The sequence below is a fragment of the Musa acuminata genome, chromosome BXJ1-3 (genome assembly GCF_036884655.1).
Source record: "Musa acuminata AAA Group cultivar baxijiao chromosome BXJ1-3, Cavendish_Baxijiao_AAA, whole genome shotgun sequence".
Taxonomy (NCBI): Eukaryota; Viridiplantae; Streptophyta; class Magnoliopsida; order Zingiberales; family Musaceae; genus Musa; species Musa acuminata.
In genome coordinates, this window is record NC_088329.1 from 39,120,925 (window position 1) to 39,143,627 (window position 22,703).

The window sequence follows — 22,703 nt, forward strand, 5'->3', positions numbered from 1 at the left end:
CATGAGATGGATGTGTCTCCCTGAAGACTTTCCAACTCTTGGTGGAAGTTGAAGGTGTGGATGGTGTGAGCTTTTTGGCCACCGTTATATTCCTGGTTCTTTGCTTACTTCGAAAGAACATTTAGTTGCTAACAGAGAAAGAACAAAAGGAGGATATCATGAACACCATGCCAAACCCTGAGTTGCACTTCCTTTCTTTTGGAATTTAATTAACCTGATTCATGAAGCTCCATTGAAGCATTATGATTTGGATTTGATTTTGTGGTACTGTTTCTCCGTCCCTCCCTCTCTGAGAGGTTGCCTTAAGGACGTCGGCATTTCCTCTCTATTCCACGTGGGCTTAGGCTTTTTCATGATGCCCTTCTCTCAAAAGTGTAATAGGAGAGAGGAGGAGAATGATGGAGAATCGATCATAAATCTTGATATACTTACCTATCATATCTTTATCATGTCAATTATCTCATGATCCAAGAATAATCATCCTAATTCATGAGTATGATTGGAGGACAATCAAACCTTTACACAACTCTATTTTTCATCAAAAAATATAAGCATTCTTGCATACTTTCTTCATGGTATTATAGCGTTCTCAGCTCAAGCAAGGATTCCTCTTTCTTGCTACTTCGATGATGGGGATTCCTTTTCCTCGCTAATTTGCTCCGATAATTACTTTTCCTTGCTACTTTGATCTACAACTGAAAATGGACTATTACCATCCTCTCCTTATTTGCTCTAGTTATAGGTCTTAAATTTATTCTATGCAGTGGGTAGCTCAACGATTATACTGCTCGTCGTTCTCCTCTCCATATCGAATGTTCTGCCTCGATGATCATACTGCTCGTAGATATGATATGCTCGATGATCGTACTTATTGTAGATATGATCTACCTCCTCAGTGATTATCCTCCTCCGATAATCCTCCTCCTCCTCCTCTGTTCTGCTCTTTTTGACGAACAACAAACCTCAACAGGAGACACTAACACCACACCGTGTCTCCCTTGCTCCTACATCGGCCTACTTCCCAATGGCTTTACTAGTGTCCTTGTCCTCTTTTCATCACCCGTCAAACCCATCGATGCCTCAGATCCACGTCCTCTTCTCATCCTCAATTTACCTTATTAGTGTCACCCTCTTCTCGTCACCTCTCAGACTCACTAGTGATTTGGATTCTCGGTTGAACCCTTGACGATAATAGACTTTCACTAATTTCCTTTCGACCTTAGGTGTCATCAATACTGATAATTGAGTGAAGGGATTTAGGAAGGAAGAGCTCTTTTGCACTTTCCAAATCTAATTTCCTTCGTTAGATTAAATCTCCACTCGATAGTACTATTGTAAAGTGAATTTTGAATTTGGATTTCTCTGCCCAAGTCTATAGTATATCTTCCTCCTCTACCTTGATGATGGTCTCCCCTGAAAACAATTGTTCCTCTCAACCTACAAGACTCAATGCAACAACTCTAATCCCTTTCAAACTCTTTAAAGCTGATAACTATGCATCTTGACGATCATAATATACAAATCATCTATTTAAATATGATCTATTAGCCTATATTAATATCTCTCTCAATTGTCCACCTATAAAGATTCAAATACATGAAGTACCAACATTAGTAATAAATCAAAATCACAAATTATGGTTAAGTCACCTCATTCTTTAAGTTATTCGAGCCTCCGTTACTGAATTTTATATCTCCACTAATTTCTTTATGTAAGTACTAAGACATAAATATATTTTAAGTTACAAGCCACCTTTCACACTTGAATATGGTCTTCTATTCACCTTAATGAAAGCAAATTAAGAGAGAATTATTATTAATGATTATATGTAAAATGTAAAGGTTATTATAGATTACTTGATTTTGATATGTCATTCTTTGAGCGATGAAAAAAAAAATATTTATACTCTTAATAAACTTAAGAGATAAATAGGAGTTGATGATTGTAATACAAGCATATGACTCATTAATGTTATTCAAAAAAATATATAATAAGTCATCAAATCATGAAACATATTTGAAATGAGAAGAAAGGAAGACAAAACTAACAATCACAACTTAGTTCAATCAAGATTCCAATAGGAAGGGTAATTTAAGTAATAAAAATTTTAACAAAGTATCAACTACCATCCATGCGATCCAATAATTCAAGGGCTTATTGGATATCCAATAAGATAGGGGCTCCAGCGGATATCTCATATCCGAACCTCTACTCATCGCAACGCTTATCTTATGAGACATGAGTTCCCTTATTTGAGCAATCCCTCGTAGTTGTCACAATATAAGGAAATCGACTCCTTGTTGCTTAGCACGACTCCCAAATCTATGATGAACTTCTTCATCCGAACTCACTCCTTTGCTACCTCTACTGTAGTAATTTACTCCGCCTTTATGGTCGAGTCAGCAGTAGTATTTTGCTTAAAACTCTTCCAACACACTGCTCCTCCTTTCAAAGTGTACATGTACCTCGAATTCAACTTGCTATCATCGATATCGGACTGAAACTTGAGTCTATGTAGCCTTCAACCCTGAGGCTACTACCTCCATATATTAGTAAAAGATCCTTAGTCATTCTTAAGTACTTAATGATACACTTTACTGCTTTTCCAGTACTCCAAGCCTGGATTCGCTTGATACCTATTCATGACACTCAAAGCATGCTCTATATCAAGCCTAGTACATAGCATGACATACATGATAGACCGTATCGCTGAGGTATAGAATATCCTATCCATGTTCATCCTTTCTTCAAGAGTCTTTGGGGACATACTCCTAGAAAGTGATATCCTATGTCTCATCGGTATGAGACCTCTCTTAGAATTTTTCATGTCAAAACTTTTGACAATGGTTTCTATGTACCTGAATTAGGACAAGCCAAGCATCCTCTTGGATCTATCTCTATAGATCCGAATCCCCAAGATATAGAATGTTTCCCCTAAGTCCTTCATGGAGAAGTGTCTAGATAACCAAGTCTTTACTGTGAATAATATTCCTACATCAGGCCTGGTACGTAGCATGACATATTTTTAAATCACACCATATTTTTTATCTTCGTACCACCACAAGCTCTTCATTTAAGCATACAAAATCCATAAGTATCACTCAAGTTCAAAATTCCCCTCATCAACCATAGATCATGCATTAAAAGATTAATAGGATATAATCTTGATAGACTTACTTATTGTATCTCGATCATATTAATCATCCCATGATTCAAGCACAATCATCTTGATTCATAAGCATGATCGGAGGACAATTAAGTTCTCCTAAATATGTATAAATATACAACATGTAGAACTTCATTCATCAAGCAATATAAGCGTTCTTGCATATTTTCTTAAGAGACAACCAAATGTCTGTCTGTCTTTTAGATCGCACTATAATTCCTCATGTTAGATATCTCGTAGATGTTCACTGTTGTAGATCTCATCGAGTTCTTCGATTAGATGTTCACTGTTGTGGATCTCATCGAGTTCTTCGATTAATGTCTACCTAAGCTTCCTCACCTTAAGTGTCTTCATGGGAGGTTGGCTTAGTAACAACAACTTGAACGACACCTTAAGGGCTTTGTCAACCATTTGTTAAGTCAAATTAATTAGGATTGTCTAGCACATTAAGAGGTTTGAAAGATAAGAGATTTAGTAGATAATCCTATAAAATTATGTGAGGGATGAATCGTATAACAATCTCTTTGACGCTTAAATTAACATAAGATTATTATGATGATTTAAAAATTTATAGAAACTAAAGTTTCTCGATCAATTTCATAGATGAACCTTTAGCCTTTTGTAATATACAAGGGTGATCATCGAGCCAAAGCAAAGATTAATATCAGAAACGATCACGTAAGTCATTATGATTATGAAGTAATTAATAGCTCATGTTAATATTAGACACCATCAAATATCATTTTAATCAAATAGATTGTCCTATCACGTTGGGTCATGCTGTCGAACTATCATCCTCGTATGATAGGAGTCCAAATAATACTTTAATCGAATCGATGTGACATATTATTTGATTACCTTTTTGTCAAATCAGCTCGGAGCAATGCATATCTAGATTCTGCTCTTATCAACCTGTCCTCAAATCTTACTGAAGCTAAGAACACACCACTATGAAGAGGCATCAGCTGTAATAATCAATTGTCAGACTCTTTTAGCTCAAATCTTCAATAATTGACTGTCCCACAAATCACCTTTGAAGGGCCAACATGTGGTGGATTTGATTCCAAGCATCTTCGGGCAGACACCACAAGAAAAAGTAAAAGAACAGTTTAAAAGGAGCTTGGGGTCTAATCTCATTCGGAATATCCATATAAAACCTTCTTTTTTTCTTTTTTATATAATTATCATAATAGAAGTCCTCATTATGTCTAATAGTAAGGAAATAAAGTTGGATCGTTTAATTAATTGGATTAGTCGAAAAGCACAAAAAAAAAAGAGTACTGTAATCACTTGAATTCTAAGAAACAAAGAAACATGAGAGGTGGATTAGATGGTTAATCTTTAGTTTTGCTACTTTGTCTTCTTTTAGAAAGAAAGCTTTGTGTTGAAACCTTAGTACAGTTGAGATAATCATCCTCCTCAAAGCACAAAATAGATTAAATCCTTTAAACATGATCCCCAAAAAAATTTGTCATCTAAAGCCAAGCAGTGAATATTTACATTATAAAAGTTCAACAAACATTTAAAATTTTTTCAAATAAAATTATAATAAGTCATAGATGTGGCCTTCCTATTTCAGCTTGGAGACTCCTTCCCATATAATATAATGTTTTCTTTGATTTCTAATGTCTTGATTGCAGTGGTTTTGCAACCTACCAAATATAAGCACCATCACTAGAGCTTAAGCAAAAAACCTATGCCTTCTTTGTTGCATGAAGCATTAAAAGCATCATACAAGTTAAATCTGATGCAAGTATATTCCAATTTGCAAGTAATAAATACCTTACTCATCTCAAACATAGAGTTCATTTGTAGATACTTCCAATTATTATGTCTTTCTTTTACTGAGGTGTATCAAACCGGATTGATGAGAACTTAGGCAGCAATGATGGTCTCAACCTTCATCTCCATTGAGCATTGATGGTCTTCAAACTTGGCACTTAACCTGTAATTTCATTCTTCATCATCTTTTCTAGTTGTAAACAACTGTAAAAAGGGACTTTTGCTTCAACATCAAGGCAACATAAGACTGTCTACTAAAGCCCAAAATGTCAAAGCCTTGTGTGCTAAGAATTGTCAACAAGAAGATTCAGGATGAAGATCTAAATTTGGAGATACTCTGATTAAGCTAAGATGTTTAGTGTGGAACTAAAAATGATTAAGATCATTATTGGGAAATCTGTAAGGGAGGTGTTATGATGTTCTAAATTCTTGTGCTCTCTCATCACATAATGGATTCATGTAAACAAAGAATCTATTTTTTTTCATACCAACTTATAATAGGTAATAATGACTTGAAAAAAGAATTGAGATGTAGAATCACATGAAACCATCGTCTTGGGCCCAACACTAAAGTTCCATGTTAATAGTCCATTGTAAGGTCTAAAATATATATATAAGAAGTTGAATGTCTATTACCATATGTATGCACATTTTAGATGTTTTCTTCCTTGAACATTGATTCTTAGTTATAAAGTGATTACTTAATAATCAAGAGTTTTAGTTAATTGTTTGAGTAACACTATTTAAACATTTGTTAACACTATATCTTCCTTGAAAAATCAATCCTCATGCTTAGAGTTACAATTATGAATGTATTTGTATCCCTTGGGATCAATCGATCAAATACTTTTTTATTTATAGTTAACAAACTATCTTAGTTCATATATCAATCATCATGAAGTAATTAGAGTATAATCAAGTGGAATCTCTATTACTTGAAAGGTACTTTAATATATGGTCTTCTGACTCTACAGGATCATTATGATCGAACATCCTAACTTACGTATTTTTTATTAGAGATAACTCAATCAATTAGAGTTCAAATAAATATAAAACTATCACTAGAGGTTGAATAACATACTGTTGCCTCTACAACTGTTGAGATTAATTGGGTGAAAAATTTACTTTGTAAATTTTAGGTTTCTCAATCATCTTCTCCAACTATATATTTCCATAATATTAGTGATACTAACCTTTTTTTGTTAATGTTATCTTTCACTTATAAATGAAGTATATAGTCATCGATTTTCATTTTATTTTAGATCAAATTTTTTTTATAAATACTTCCTATTTGGCTATGTTCATGATGGAATACCTATCTTGTGGAACCATATAAGAAAAATAGTAATTCATCATTGTGTTCACATCACCTAAGAAGTCACTCCTCTAAAGTCATTAACTTATTGTATTTATATCAAAGTTTGGATTGTGAATACCCTAAATCTAAAAGTAGATAACATTATACAATAAAAAAAATTTCTCTTCTTGGAAAGTTACTATTCTCTTTCACCCTATTCTAGTGTGTTCATCTTGTCTAATCAAATATCTTATTATACCATATTTATATTTATATTTCAATTTTATGGTAAAAATAATATGTTTGAAATTAACCTTTCAGTAGTCTTACATCACTCATCTTTTTCACACATCATATCGATCAAAATATACTCTCTACTACGACAAAGTTGTCGATGTAATAAATACACTTTAATTATTTTCCTAATTTCAAAAACCAAATTTGGTACACACTTCATCAATCATTATTTTACTTTCTAATTTTTCATTCACCGAAGACATTCCCATTAATCATTATTTGTTTTCTACTTTTAAATACTACGATAAAGAATATCTTAATTAATATTTAATCATTATTTGGATAGTGACTTCGTCTATCTCTCATCTCGGAAGATCAAAGGAACTTTTAATTCTTATCTATTTGTTTGATGAGATGTGAATACAATATTATTTGTGCAGTTGATCATTCATTAAGATTGTTATCTTTGGTCTTCCCACAACAACTATTTATTTGATGGTGCTTTGCCAATAATGATTCGAAGGTTCAAATCATGAGAACACACAATCGCCTATCTGTAAAGGACACTGATGCGACCTCGTAGAGGCAGCAGCCTCATGTAATATGTCATCGCATTTAAGTCTGAGATGCACGACCCAATATCCAACACTAATACTTTAAAGGGGGAGAAAATTTTGTTTTTAGGTTTTTCTAATCCTTCATGTATAAAATATTATTGATTATTGATATTTTTGAATAAGTTTATATTTTTTTTGACACGATAAGTCTATTAAAAAAGTATTATAATATAAATCTTTATTGATTTTAAAGTATTATTAGTGTTGATTTTAAAGAATACATGAGTGTTCAAAGTATTCTAAAATCTTTGAATAAGATTTTAAAGATTTATAAATCTTTAAAATATTGATTTTAAAGAATTAGTGTTGAATATTGATTTTAAAGTATTATTAGTGTTGAATATAAATCTTTATTGATTTTAAAGTATTAGTGTTGAATATTGGGTCGTGCATCTCACACTTTAAAAGTATTATTTACGACGCTTGGCATGGGTTGTAATTTCGTGTTTTGAAGAGGGTAGTTTCGTAGTTAGACGGCTGCTCTGCTTCTTGGGCTTCCCGGCCTTTCGATTGTGCCCCTACACTACAGTAGGACATTAAAGGGTTCTAGATTTGAACTCCGATAACCCGATCCGATAATCGAAGTATTTACTCACTTTAAGGGAATTAAAAAGAAAAACAGAGAAGATATAAAGAAAAACAACTGAATATTTGATAAATCTGGTTTGTAAAAAATATTCCCTTTATCTTATGAGTTATTACAAGGATAGTACCAAATATTTACACCTAAATACAGAGGCATAATTACCAAACATTTTCTTAATCTGAGGAAATTTGAAATTGATGAATGCGCTGTATTTACAAATACATTATTTGGATCCATTTGTGCTCTTATCAACCTCATCTTGGATCCTATTTCTCACATGGATTTAGACTGTGAGAAATTGATTAAATTTTTTTTTATTATTTATTTACTTAAATTTCTAACACGTATTCATCTACAAACTAATTGATTTTAGGAACATTTATTGTATTAATCATACATCATAAAGCATACTAACTAACATTCACAACTCCAATATGGTTTGGACCCATGATTTATCATATCGGACCATCTTCGTACGGACCCGATCCGATAACAAAAGCAAGGGTATTGAGGAAATTTAGGGAACTATCTTTCTTTAACGGAGGTCACCGGAACCGAGAGCGGGTCCCCGCACCGCCTTGAATTATTCCCCGTTCTAAATATTATTTATTTATTTAAAAGGGAAGAGAAAAACGACCCCCAAAATTAGGGCGCGATCCTTCCTTTCCCCAATTCTCCCGCCCTCTTTTTGGAAACCCCAATCTTAACCCGACCCCTTAACCCTGGTTACCCGCTCCCCTTCTCCGTCCTCTCCTCTTCCTCCCCATCCCCTATTAGAAGCCTGCGTCCCAAACCCTACCCAATCGATCCGCTCCTCTCGCTTCCCCCTTCTCTTTCTCTCTCTAGCTTCTTCCTCAAGCCCGATCCGGACCCTAACCGGCGTACCAACGAGATCCGGCCACGGCCACGGTCCCGACGCGATCCGGCGACCCCATGGTAGTGAACGAGCGGCCGCTAAAGCGGGCGAAGCGGCGGGTCACCGCCGACCTCTGCGACTTCCTCACGTTCCCGGACGACAGCGCGGGGCTGGACGGGCCGTTCCGAGCGAACATCCGGGCGTTCCTCGCGCGGCACGGCCGGCCCGCGGCGCCTCCGCCGCCACCGCCCGCGATCCTCCCCCACCCCTCGGCCGCGGGCGGTGATGGGCCGCGTCTGCTGACGTGGCGGGTGGCGTTCCGGGTCGGCGGCGGCTGCGCCGGGTACTGCGACGGCCAGGCGGCGGAGGTGGCGCTCGACGTGGTGGAGGAGGACGTGCCGCGATCGAAGTCGATATACTGCGACCAATGCCGAGTCGTCGGTGAGTATTCACCTATTTTTCATTTCATTTTTCCTTCGATTGCTTCTCCTCCAAGTTTTCTATTTTTATATATTATATGCCATATATTTTCTATTTTTAATTATATTTTAAATTATGGATTTTTTTCTGTTATTATTTTTCGGTTGACCGGATCAGATCTGGCCATCTGGTTTGGACTGACAGCTGTCACGTTTGGTTCGTGATTGTCACAACTGTCTGATATATTATTATTATTATTATTATTATTATTATTATTATTATTATTATTATTATTATTATTATTATTATTATTATTATTATTATTATTATTATTATTACTACTACTACTACTGCTGAGCTTAATTGGTGAATCGGCAGGGTGGAGCGATCACCCGGTTTGTGGGAAGCGCTACCATTTCATAATCCGAAATGATAAGAATTCAATGTCGACGTCTGGTGTCACCTGCACCAGATGTGGGACCTTGCTGTCATTGTCTAATTTAAGGTGGGAACTGCTCTTTGGTTTGCTTGCTACTTGAATATTTGTCTACAGATTATTATATAAATATAACTGGTGGGACTGTATTTGAGTTGACAGGAACTATTTATGTTGGCAAGTTTTGAGTTAAAGCAAATAGTATTGCATCTTTTTATCTGATTAGGATAAACCAATGTTGGTTCAGTTTCATGACTATGTGCTTCATCATCAGTGGCTTAAATGATTGGTACACAAGATGCTTAAATGATTTTTTTGTTGATTGCAATAGCTTGTACATTTGCATTGATGAGTAGTCTGACCACTCTTCTGGTCATGAAAGCAGAAACACTGAAAGGAACAACTAATGAATCAGTTGAAACAAATTGAACACAAGGACTTGTACCTTTTTGAATAGGACAACTTGGGATATATGATTCTTATTTCAATATGTTTAATCACTATTACTTTGCAGGGTATTAATTTGACATTTGATCTTCAACATGTCATATGATCTAGCTATAGATTGCACACATACTTGGTATGGGTAAAACTGTCGGACAAGTGAGAGGAGCTTGGATGATTAGCAAATTACCAGTTCTTGTGATTGTTGTTTAGGAAGGATTTTCAATCTTGTTTAGAACACTTATTAATCCTTTTCTGTGCAACTTTTGGATATGTATGACATAATATAAGCCAAGTCAGTCTACTTATGTTCAATAAAACTACAGTATTAGTTCTATACATTTGAAAAAAACACATTAATTTGCATGAATTCCTTTGTCTGGTTTACGATTGTAATGACATCCTTGTAGTAGTCATTGCATGACCTACGAAGGGAACATTTTTCATTCATTGAATTTGGTGGTGGTCCAATTTTGCACTCTTTCAGTTAACATCTGACTTCAGTGAGTGTTAACATCAGACTTTTACCTTTGTTTCTATGTTCTTCATGAAGACGGTTTTACTGCACACAGCATCATGACATATTTGGATTGATATTCCTTCTGTCTTGCATAACAAGTTTCTTGCATTTCTATACAAGACTGATTCTTTTTTCTATTGTTATAGTGGGTTTCTTTGGAAGATTAGTTTCTTTGTACAGTCTTACCTGTCAGTGCACATTCAGTATAATGCTTAAAAAGAACCTATTTCTTTGGTAGTGGTGTCAGATAATTGTGAATTTTAAGAAGGTCAAGAATATGGTATTTAATCTCTAATGTGTATATCTAGAGTTCTTTAAAGAAGCTTAGCATATCCAGTCTCCTATATCATGTCATTCATATAAGATGAGCTCATCATTATAAATATTCTTCTCAGAAGATTGAGAAACATTATTTTCCTTGGGAGTGGTCTTCAGTGTTGTAAAGGCTGAATTTCGTGAATATACGAGACTTTCTGTTTATATGAATTGTTGCAAAAAGCTTCCTTATTAACCCTTTCTATCTTAAGCCAAAAGGTTCTCTTTGGTGTATAAGGCTTATCTGTCAAAATTATTGGCTTTAAGATTTAGAAGATTCCTTTGAGGCAATGGCCATCTGGATCTTGTGAGGGTGATGCAATCACCATCGTCGCATGTCATATGCAGATGATTCAATATACAAATGTCACTTATGTTTATATTTTTAGCTGATAAGTAATGCATAAACATTTTGGTTGTTTTCCTATCAGGTGAAGTTGCAGCGAAGCAATTCCTATTGTGTTCCTTGATAACTTTTTTATGTGGCAGCAAGAGAGCATCTCACTTGCTTTCCAGCAAGTCATTTCTTTGAGCGCTGTGGTCCTTTTGTTTTTTCATTATCTAGAGCTACAATTCCTCAAAGTAAAAGGATTAAAACTGACTGACTAATACATTTGTTAAAGCATGTTAGTGGCTAGGCATGTTAGCCATCAAGTAACAATCTATTCATATAGGTTGATTTGATGAAAATTTTGCTTTGTAAATAGAGTTAATATTTGTAAGGATAGTAATGTTACAGCATGAGAAATATGATTAATTTTGGATTTAGGAAGCAAGTACATTCCAGTTTGGATTGGCTCTGGTATTTATTGTGGCTATGTATCATGAGAATTATATCTGGCATCTTTCCTCTGATGAATACTATACTAATGGTAGACTTTCTATGTACTGAAAAATGCAAAGCTTTTATTATGTACCTATGACTAACATGATCGGGACGCTTTTGTTTTGCAGGTGTTACTCATGCAATTGTGAGATGACGACGGATGACACTTTTGAGGATCGGGCATACCTGCAGTTGGAGGATTCTACTAATTTGCTGCATGGAATTGTGCATGCCAACGGATTCGGCCATCTTCTACGAGTAAACGGCAGAGAGGGTGGTTCTAAATACTTGACAGGATGTGATATTATGAGCTTTTGGGACCGGCTGTGTCAGATGCTCCGCGTCAGGTTCGTCGAGTTGTTTCAGGCATGGTTGGACCTGCGAGTTGTCATTACATTCGAATGCCCGAGAAGTTAATTGCTTGCTGAACATACTTAAAGCACACTGTTTTACCCGCATGTGGCCTTACCAGGTGGATGTTTCTGTTTATGACAGGAAGGTCAGCGTCATGGACATATCCAAGAAACACGGAATGGACTACCGCCTCCTCCATGCCGTCATTGCAGGCCATCCCTGGTACGGGAATTGGGGGTACAAGTTTGGAGCTGGTAGCTTTGCCCTCACCGCCGAGTCCTACCACAAGGCCGTGGACACCATGTCCAAGGTGCCGCTCTCCATCTTTTTCTCCCGCGGCGGCTACCCTCGGACTCCCCTCCAGAACATGATCGACTTGTACAGGTCGCTCTCGGACCAGCAACCGGTGACTGTCAGAGACCTTTTCCGCTGTGTGTTGCATCAACTCCACGAAGCCCCGGAGCGGGCAAAGCCTGAAAGTCCTGCAGGGAAGAAACCAGTGGCTGGAGTGCTGTGTGCATTGACAAGGGATGGCTTACAACCGGCGGAGGAGCTCATTGTCAAGGTTCTACGAGCTGTTGGTGGGTCCCGGTGGGTGACCTGGCGCGCTCTTCGAGGGGCCGCATGCTACGCCATCGAGCCGCGGGAGCTGCTCGACTGCTGCCTCAGGGGAGTGGTCGGTAAGACCGTGGGCGATGGAATGGTAGTCACTGCCCGCTACAATTCTGAGACAAAGGCCATAGAGTACCGGTTAGTGAAGTAAATATTTAGCATTTCGTTTTTTATGCAACATTTTTTTTCTTTTTGCCGGAGATCGTCTGTCTTACCATATTTTAAATTTTAGTCTTGAAGCAGCTGATAACCAGCAATCTTCCGCCCAGTGTTTGCCGAGACCATCCGCTGACCATCTCATCCATGACCTTAAATTCCTTTACGATGCCCTGCTCAACCCGGCCTCCATGCAACCCTACAAGCCAAGTGCCTTGAGGGAATCTGCCCTCAGCTCTGCAGTTAAGCTTCTCGACTGTAAGCAATTTATCAGACATTACGATGAGTCTGTATCGTACCTGTCACCTCCAAATCCATCATCTGCGACGGCTCTTTGGTGCCACGTCAAGTTGGTCGACCATCCAGAGGACTACACGGCTCCCCCACCGGAACTCCTGATTCTATCAGCAGGTGCCACCATCGCCGATCTCAAGCTGCAGGTGACGACAACATTCCAAGAGACCTACTTGGTATTCCAGAGGTTTCAAGCTGAGCAGCTACTCGACCATGAAGAAGCCAGTGACGTGACTCCCGTCAAGTCCTTGTTCGGCTCCTACGGGGTAGCTCGGTTGAGAGGAAGGTTCCTTGGGATCGACCAAAGTCTGGGACTGTTCAGGAAGGAACGGGGAGTCGATAACTGGATCGTCGACTGTGTCTGCGGTGCCAAAGACGATGATGGAGAGAGGATGATGGCCTGCGACGCCTGTGGAGTGTGGCAGCACACGAGGTGTGCAGGGGTTGATGATTTTGAGGAGGTGCCTGCAAAATTTGTCTGTAAAAAATGTGTGGGCATTCGTAAGTACAGAGGTAGAGGAGTTGGGCGGCCAAAAAATGATAGACCCAACGGGAGATGCAAGGATGAAATAGGCCCGTCCTTGACGAGTATAGGTAGGCTGACAACAGTGGGGTAATGGGGGTAGATTCGTGTTTTGTATAATCCGAGGTATGTGTGTATAGATCTGAGAGCTGATGAGGAATCAGTTCTGGCCTGTTTAATAATCTTTAATCTGCTGTCGAACTTCTTCCTTTTCCGCTCCTGTTTCACCTGCATAGAACCAGTGGAAATGGAACTTTAATGAAGCTTGAGGTGTGATTTGTGCATACCAACAAGGACTGTCTATATCTCGGAATGGTTGGAACTGTTCACATCCTACTCCTCAATGTGTTCATGTCTTCGTGTTACTACATTCTTCTTGTTGTCTTCAGAACATGCAGGAGCTGTCATCTGCGAATGTGACTTATCAGCTCATTTTTGTTTCCAATGCTAGGTAGGACCTGCACATGCAATTCAAAGGATATCAATAACATGTTTATATGTTGCAAAGAGTGCATGCAAATTTAACCACCATAAACATAGGTCTTGGACACTCAGAGTTTAATGGACAGTTCTGATGGACAACAACTCTGTTTCAACAAGTAGAACAGGGCTAGAAGGCCATTGACAACATTTTCATATGTGAAATATGTGACATGATTGGCAGCCAAAGTGAATAGAGAGCCAAATCAGATTGGGTAAATTGAATACTGACTCTCATCCATTAGCTTTACTATGTATCCACAAAAGTCACACTAACCTTGACCTAGTGATTTAAAAAGCGTTAGGCGTTCGCCCATGCGAAACGAAACGCTAAAATATAAAAATATATAATATAATTAATAAATATAATTATTTAAAATTTTAAATAAAATATACTATTAAATTAAAAAATCTAAGATATAATATCAAAATAATATATTATTAATCTAATAAATATAAATACTATTATTAGTATACTGTTAATAATATAATGTATACTGTTAACAGTATAGTATATAGTATACTGTTAACAGTATAGTATATAGTATACTGTTAACAGTATACTATATACTGTTAACAGTATACAAAAGGAGAAGAAGGAAAAGAAGTGTAAGGGGGTGTTGACTGAGAAAAGAGGAAGCGACAGCAAGAACGGGAGCGGCAAGTGGCAGCGGTAGCGAGCAGCGACAACGGTGAGTAGCGGGAGCGGGAGCGGCAACGAGCAGGGTTAGGGTTGGGTAGCGACAGCTGATATTGATTTTAGTTGGTTCGATTGAACCAACTAAAGCACCAGAGACCGAACCAGACCTAAAATCCTGGTTCGGTCGCCTGGTTTAACCTAGGCGCTCGCCCGAAGCACCCGGCACCTGGGCTCGGGCGAGCACCCAGGCGACGCCTCTTTGAAGCACGCCGCTTGGAAGTGAAGCGAGGCGCTCGGGCCTCGCCTCGCCTCGCCCGAGCGCCTTTTTAAATCACTGCCTTGACCATCCAAGTCATTGATACAAACATTGCTATTACGCCAAGGCTAGACTTCAAGACTTACCAAAAAAAAAAAAAAAAGATCAAGCTTCAAGTAATAGAACATACAACAAAACAACCAATCAGCAGTACAAGTTACCTTATTGTAGAACAGTCAAACCCCTATTCCAGCATTCTTGAATGTTTGTCAGATTAGCCATCTGTTGCAAGTGAAAAATACATACGCAAAACAGAGGCAATATTTATTTATAATTAGACCATATGACTCCAACTGTTTACCTGACAAAGCAACACTAGCAAGACACATGTAGACTGGCATAAAATAGTTTTAACACTCTAAATATATTGATCCTTTAACCATATTCTGACAATCCAACAAACCCACAAAGCTTCTGATTTGAATAGCAAAATCCTGAGTGAGTTAAATTCTCATCACAAAAGAGTAAGAGGTCATCTGCAAACCTAGAGTTCTTCAATTATTTGAATTTTGAAAAGAAGTCAAATACCTTCTTAGCAGTGAGTTGTACCTTGATATCTTTAAAAATTGAGTTGTATGCTACCAGCAAATCTATCTTGATAGTTTCTTTTGAAGGAATTTGAGCCCTGTGATAATTTTGAAGCAATTCTTGAGTCTATTGAATATTAGCAAATTTTCAATTCCTTATAGTGCAAACTGAACCAAATTCTTAATCGCCTTCTGTATTCTATTTGAATATACCCTAGATATGCATTTACATATTTCAATGCAACAGGCAATAGGCGAGAATCCTGCAAAACGTTTGGAGCTTTAACTATAGAAACTAATGAAAGAGACGAATCATTAATTGCTTTCAGCATATTTCCCACTGATACAGAATTCTTTCATTGCTGCACTCACCTCAGTACCAATTGAATTCGAGCAATGCTGATAAAATTTTGATACATCCATCTGGTTCAGCGGGCTTGATCCCTTTCTATGAGAAAATGGTCGTGTTAAGTTCTTCGTTAGATATTCTACTTTCAATAAATAAAAGCTTTTTCATCCTCAGTACAGGACAAAACTTCCAATTTATTTGGATCAACCGACCTTCTACTTACATGACCTTCAGCTTTTATCTGTATCACTAATCCTGTTATCTACTTGAAGATCTTGTTATGGTCCTTTGGGCATTGATTTAAATTGTAAAAGAGAATTAGGCTGTTATCTAAAGACTGAAACTAATCAACCCTGTGCTTTTGCATTATTCTAATTAGAGAGTCATATTAAGCAGATGGTTTTTTCAGCTCTGTAATTTCTTATCAGTTTAGTTACTTTGCAGCTTCTTTTGTAAAAAGAGAACCTTTATATTTTAATCAATAATTCTGGCAAAAAATCGGTACTTCAGAATTTTTTTTCTTTAGCAGCTTTAACTTTTGAACAACAGAAGACATCTTGCAACCCGTAATCGAAATCTTCCATGTCATTAATAAGCTGCAAAAGATTCTCAATTTTAGTTCAATGTTAAAGAATCTGAGGTAGTTCTCTTACAATAAGCAGTATGTTCTCTTACAATAAGTCCATAGAACATTAAAATAAGCAGTATGTTCTCTTAAACCTTCAAATAATTGTTCTTACCCCAATTTTCAACTTCTCTGTTTTATGGGATCATTTAGAACACTGACATTCCAGCATTGAATGAACATTCTTTTTTTTCTACCAAGACAGACCTGACCGCTACCCTAATTTTTGCCTCTTCCCTACTTTTTTTGTATAAATACTATAGCATAGGCAGACTGATTGAGTTCCATGTAAATAACAATCCCTGACTGAGTAGAAGAGCTTCCCTAATTCAATTAACTATTCTGAAGATGATAGAACTACTGGAAATCTAAATATACAAATCATCCCTTTTGTCTAAACTGGATCAGTCCCTTACTTTTAGTACAATTCTTCAGTCCACTGCCAGTCTGAACAGCCAGTAAATTATTTGCTACACCTCTAAATATCATTCCAAGTAGATGTCCCTACTTTATGCTATATCATAATCATATAATCAAATAAACCATCCTTCTCAACCATTTTAACATGATTGTTGTCTTCATTTAGATTTCTTCTTAGACACTTTTAATATGCAGAACAGTCTCCTTATTTGACAACATTCCAATATTCTCTACAGAAGAAACAACCTTCTGAATAGATTAGATGGCATCAATCCAATGTTCTTAAATAAATTAACCAATTTTATCTCATAATATACATCATCAACCCTTGTTCACAGTAAATTTAACCTCCACCCAATTTTCACTGCCTGATTTCTAAAAATAATTGATCTCTATATGATCCATCCCTTGCAATTACAACACCTAACTGCCATCCGTCGATTATAAATCTCTTATTTAAACATGTCACCAGCATTATTAAGAGTTTGCCAAATAGTTTCTTATCATGAACTTTCACCATTGAATCTATTATACAGAAATTGACTTCACCAATTAGACTCCATCTGGCATTCATAAATTTAATATTTCCTGAACAAATGGACTCTCACCAAGAACATAACCATAGAGGCATTTGCCTATCTAATTTTTCCCAAATTCCTACAGTCAGAATTAATCTTAGGATAATACTCAAGTATCATAACAATTTCCTTCATGAACTATCCTCCAAGATCTTTGATATGTTTTAGCATTCAAGTCCTCGAATGGTTCTACAGCAGAATTTGACATTGTTCTAGCATCAGCACGTCAGTAGTATTACCTTAATTCCACCATCTATTAACGAAGGTGTTAACTCTGGAGATTGCATTATAGTTTTACTTCCCACCCCCAACTTCTGATGGGTCGTGTTGGGAACTCCAAAGATTCATCAGTCTCAACATACCCAATCTTTGATCAAAGTCCAAACATTTCCACAGATCAAGGCCCAAAATGAACCATTGTTTTGAGATACAAAGTTGTTGCTCTCTTCTCATTATTTTGATTCCAAAATTCATGAAAGATTCTTACGGACATGAAAGTGAAGGTTTTGGATAGTTTATCATATATTTCCAATAAAGTTAATATATATATAATCGAACTGTAGCCTTGCTGAAACTACCTAGATAGTTTTTGATGTAATTTATCCATGATTAATTCTCAAAAATATCAAAGGAATAATACAAGTTAATAAATTTAGCATCCAACTGATAGACCATCAGAATGCTACATCATATGAATTAATTGATGCCAGTGAAAGCTGCTGTGTCTCTATACTTTCACATGCAATGTGCTAATTATATCATGTTAAAAGGAAAAATCTAACTAAACAGCTCGTATCAATATCAAAATAGCATATGATAACAAAGTACAAGTCATAAAAATCTCCAGAATAGCAATTCAAACCACAAAAGATACCTCAGTTGGAATTGTTATCCCTCCATCTGCATGACGAGGCTACAAGTGATACTCAATTGTGGCCTCCATTCCATAAAAAAGATGTCATGTAGAGGACAGAATGGAACTGCAACAGAAAATTCTATATTATCAGAAAACACTTGTAGACAAAGAGAAATGACTTAATTCAAAAGGAAATGAAGAATACATGAAAGCACCTAAAGTTCACAAGTAAAACAACATCCTATAAGAAGAACATATGAGAAGCAATAGCTAGATAATGGACTGGCTAAATAGTTATCTTGAATAAGTAGGAGCTAAATGAAAAAGAACATTCAATTGTATTCGCAAAGGAAGAGCATAAAAGCTATCAACTTAACAGTTCAAGAAAAGAATAATGGCTCCAAATACATAAATTCACATGACCCTTGCAGTGACAAATAAGGGAGTGGTATTTAAAAGCTACAATAGCCTACATGCTTTAATTTTAGATGCTCTACTATTACAAGTATGATTTGCTACAGGACCGACCACTTATGTTCTTCTTTAGTTCCTTACAACCACAGAGTAATATCTCTCACCAGTCTGAGATGAAATAAGTCCAACTTAATAATTTCTTAAACTAAAATTACAGATCAAGTTTAAACAGGAAGAAATTCACAGAAAGCAGATTAATAATTCTACCAGAAAACTGTTGAGTGATAATGCAACTGCTAATCATGGATAGAAATTCCAAAAGGGCTCAACAGCCACCAGAATATGTTCGTAATAATCAGCTTTGGGCTGAAGATGGTGCAAGATCACCTGAAAGATCGCTCACTTAGAAATGATTAGATTATGATCATACATATTTAGTCTGGTACACTTTAAATAGAATGCAGTCACGATTGAAATTAGGAGCTCACATAGCTTTGACTCTGAGGGTACTAGTTTTACATAGCTCACCAAGTGAAGCAACTCATTTTGGCAGTTGGTAAAGGAAAAACAAGGTACAAAAGGTGTAATAAAATGAGAATATCATTAAAGTAAGGAGAAGAAAAGGAAAAGATATTCAACACCTCTTCTACACTCAAATCTTCCTTCAACAAATTGGCAGCAGGAGGCATTGATTTCATCACTGATTCATAATACCCTGTTGCCTTGTCCTGATATAAGTGGATTTTCCTCACCATATACTTATCTTCTCCTTCTTGAAAAAGAAGAAAAAGAAAGAAAGAAAGAAAAAGAAGGTGTTACCGGTAAGCTTATCTCAGTCTAATGCTTTGTGTTTCTAAGTTACATCTTATGAAGGCAACAGTATGTTTGCTCAATCTCCTGACTCCTCGCTTTTTAAGCAAGAAACAAAATATTAACATATCAACCAGTTCAGTCTTTTCGATGCTGCAGATCCAATCGTCAAGCTTGGTATACTTATTTCAGTTTTACAAATAAGCTTTAGGTTGAGTGACTATCAATTTATCCCAACCTGCAACAAATCACTCTAGCCCCTACCAAGGAGTGTAAGTCGATGCTAAATATGCTTTTGAAAGGTGAATTTTGAGATTGTGCCCTGTCTAGAAATTTCCTGTTTCGCCTTCAGCATACCACAGTATAATTATGTGAGATAAGATTAATAACAAATTGCAAGAAAAAAAAGGAAGCTTGAACACTATGATGCCTATAAAAAGGTATAAATACTAGGGTCACACAGGAGAAGTAATGCAATTCCAATGTGAAAAATCAAATAAACTGTGCCACCGCTAGTCCTATTATGTGGACACTTAGAATAAATGAGAAAGAAAATAAATCGAGAAAATAACTTGATTAGTTTAATAGACATATGCCTCTTTTTGCCTTGAAAAAGGAGAAAAAAAGAAGAAGAGATCATACTCTTCGTGGAAGACAAACTAACTTACATGCAGCCAATTGAAACAAGAAAATCAGAACACAACATTTCTATGAAAAGGAGAAATGAATCACTTACCACAGAAGTGAAAAAACTTGGGTGCAAGTGCTTGATCAAAAATTGAACCGCAGATACTTCACATACATTGATAATGCTTAAATTTGCGAATCGCAACCATTTTAACATCATCATAATTATGCAGGTCTTTTTATCATCAATTTTCAAATGGTTCTAACAAGTAAGAACACCTAAGCCGCAAGTTGGCCAAGATGTTAGAAACCACAAATTAAAGGCCAAGGAAAGGAAAGTTCCAATGGCATGAGTAAGAAATAAAGATTACTTTTAACAATGGTCATTGCTGGTTAGTGTCTGAGCTTCAAGCAGAATGTATGTTTGTCCAAGCCAATAGGGTCAAAGAAGTTCTTCAAACAAGAAAAACAAAACGAATAGTATGATTGCTACTTCAAACATGCCAATAGGGTCGTCGTTTGCCACATATCATGAAAAATTACCAAACTATCATATATTAGGTCCTGAAGGAAGTCTAAGCATCAAAGTTTCGCAACTTCTCTACCCGGAATCATCATTAAGTGAGCAGTTAAGATAAGTAATTATTCTAAGACAAATCTTTCAATCAAAAAGAAAAAGTGACTCTTGAAAGAACAATTATGAGTTCAGGTACTCACAAGAAAAGATATGCTGATTAATAACCTAGATTCTAGAATCGCATCAAGAAAAATTCTTGTTACGACAGAAGTTGCCCCCATCATATGAGATTCAAATGATACCTAAACAATGAAATCGAATCAATAGCTCAACATCAAAGTTTATCCCAAAATTGTACTCACACGAGGGACAAAATTTCGAACGAATCGATGATCGATTCCCTAGAATTCCCCAAACTCACAAACAATCCATCAAGAAGAAGAAGAAGAAGAAGGAATAAACGGAGGAGAAAACCCTAGAAGACAAGTCAAGCGCAAGAAAAACCAACGGTGCAGCTTCCAATCCATAGCCAAACCAACCGATCACCAAACCATGCAACTTAAACTTGAGCAACGAATCAAGATTCATGAGGAAAGAACAACCCGAGAGCTGCTCAGGAAAGACCTGATGGTGGCGGGAAAGGGATCGGCGGATGCGGGATGATGCACGGGATCGAGAGAACTGTGAGAATTGCCACAGAGAGGGCGCCGAGGGATCCCTGGGAATCCAATTCTTGGGGGATCGGCTGCGGCGGAGATGGTTTCGCTATGGCGGTCGATTTCGTGTGCGCTCGTCAATAGAAAGATAGACAATAGAATGGGGAGGAGGAAGAAGAAGAAGAGGAAGAAGAAGAGGGGAAGAAGGCGAGGAGGAAACGGATGCGACTTGGGTCGCTTACCTTTTAACCACCGCGCGGGTGCGATTGAGAGTATAGACGGACTCCTTTTTACGTTTTTTTATCTTTTGCTTATATATATATATGTATATGTGTATATATACATATATATATATATACATGTATATATATATACATATATATACATATATATATACATATATATATATATACATATATATATATATATATATATATATATATATGTATATATATATATATTATTGTTGTTGTTAATGTTGGTTCCATAAATTCAGGTTAATCATTATTAACATGATGGCCATTAAGTTTGAGAATATACTAAATTTTAAATATTTAAAGTACCACTTATCATCTATTGTTTTGTTTCTAAAGTAAAAAATTATTAATTTAAGAGGGATAAAGTTCAAGTTTTTATAGATATTAATATTAAATATAATTTCAACATTATTATTTTTATGATAGTCAACTAATCATGTTTTTATGTATACATATATATAATGTAAATATAAAAAATACAAATTCATATGGTACCTAATTTTCCTATTATGCTGTTTGAAATGCTCCCACATGTTGCAATATAAAATGCAATCTTGTATATTTTATTTATTAGGGTTTTACCTATCTTAAAAAGTTTGGAAATAGAATATCTATTTTTGTAAACTTTAATATATATATATATATATATATATATATATATATATATATATATATATATCTTCAAATATTAAGATCCTCCACATATGTTCTTCCCATTAACTTAATATAAAAAATAAAATATTTAAATTGTTCTGAGTATTCTCCTTTTTACACTCAACCGGCAGAATAACTTAGTCTCAACAATAACATGTTTACGAGAATATATATATATATATATATATATATATATATATATATATATATATATATATATATATATATATATATATATATATATATATATATATATATATATATATATATATATATATATATATATGCTAAATTTAAATTTAGAGATGTACACATTAAAATTCACTTATACATCTGTAGTTTGCACATTTATGAGTATAGAAGCAGTATGCTGAAACCTAATGGTTGAGTCAATCAACTTGAGGTGCTGTTTGGCAAAAGAATAAGATAGCTTGATACAGATACCTTTTGCTTTCCCTGTACATAAATAACAAGACAGATTTGATCACCCTTTTACACAAGGAACAGCTTATGGTTTCTCAATATCATCTTCTTTT

General features: G+C 36.0%; 1 protein-coding gene and 1 long non-coding RNA gene across 29 annotated transcripts; one reads left to right on the plus strand and one right to left on the minus strand.

Moving 5' to 3' along the window:
• The first annotated feature begins 8,346 nt into the window (after window positions 1-8,346).
• On the plus strand, window positions 8,347-13,734 carry LOC135628865 (PHD finger protein At1g33420-like). Its single transcript, XM_065135813.1, has 5 exons — window positions 8,347-8,982; window positions 9,340-9,466; window positions 11,631-11,849; window positions 11,998-12,606; window positions 12,701-13,734. The coding sequence occupies exons 1-5, from the start codon at window positions 8,619-8,621 to the stop codon at window positions 13,533-13,535; spliced, it is 2,154 nt and encodes a 717-aa protein (XP_064991885.1). The 5' UTR covers window positions 8,347-8,618; the 3' UTR covers window positions 13,536-13,734.
• On the minus strand, window positions 11,410-21,502 carry LOC103979157 (uncharacterized). 28 transcript variants are annotated; one of them, XR_001977297.2, is made up of 9 exons: window positions 21,225-21,501; window positions 18,251-18,356; window positions 15,039-15,852; window positions 13,779-13,899; window positions 13,613-13,669; window positions 12,924-13,383; window positions 12,684-12,849; window positions 11,972-12,581; window positions 11,410-11,880 (listed from the first exon to the last, which is right to left on the minus strand). It is a non-coding gene; the product is annotated as an uncharacterized LOC103979157 (long non-coding RNA). The 28 variants fall into 28 exon arrangements; XR_010493074.1 differs by having other exon boundaries at window positions 12,924-13,899; window positions 15,039-15,099; window positions 15,427-15,502; window positions 15,777-15,852; window positions 21,225-21,499; XR_010493075.1 differs by having other exon boundaries at window positions 12,924-13,899; window positions 15,039-15,099; window positions 15,406-15,502; window positions 15,777-15,852; window positions 21,225-21,499.
• Window positions 21,503-22,703: the final 1,201 nt, after the last annotated feature.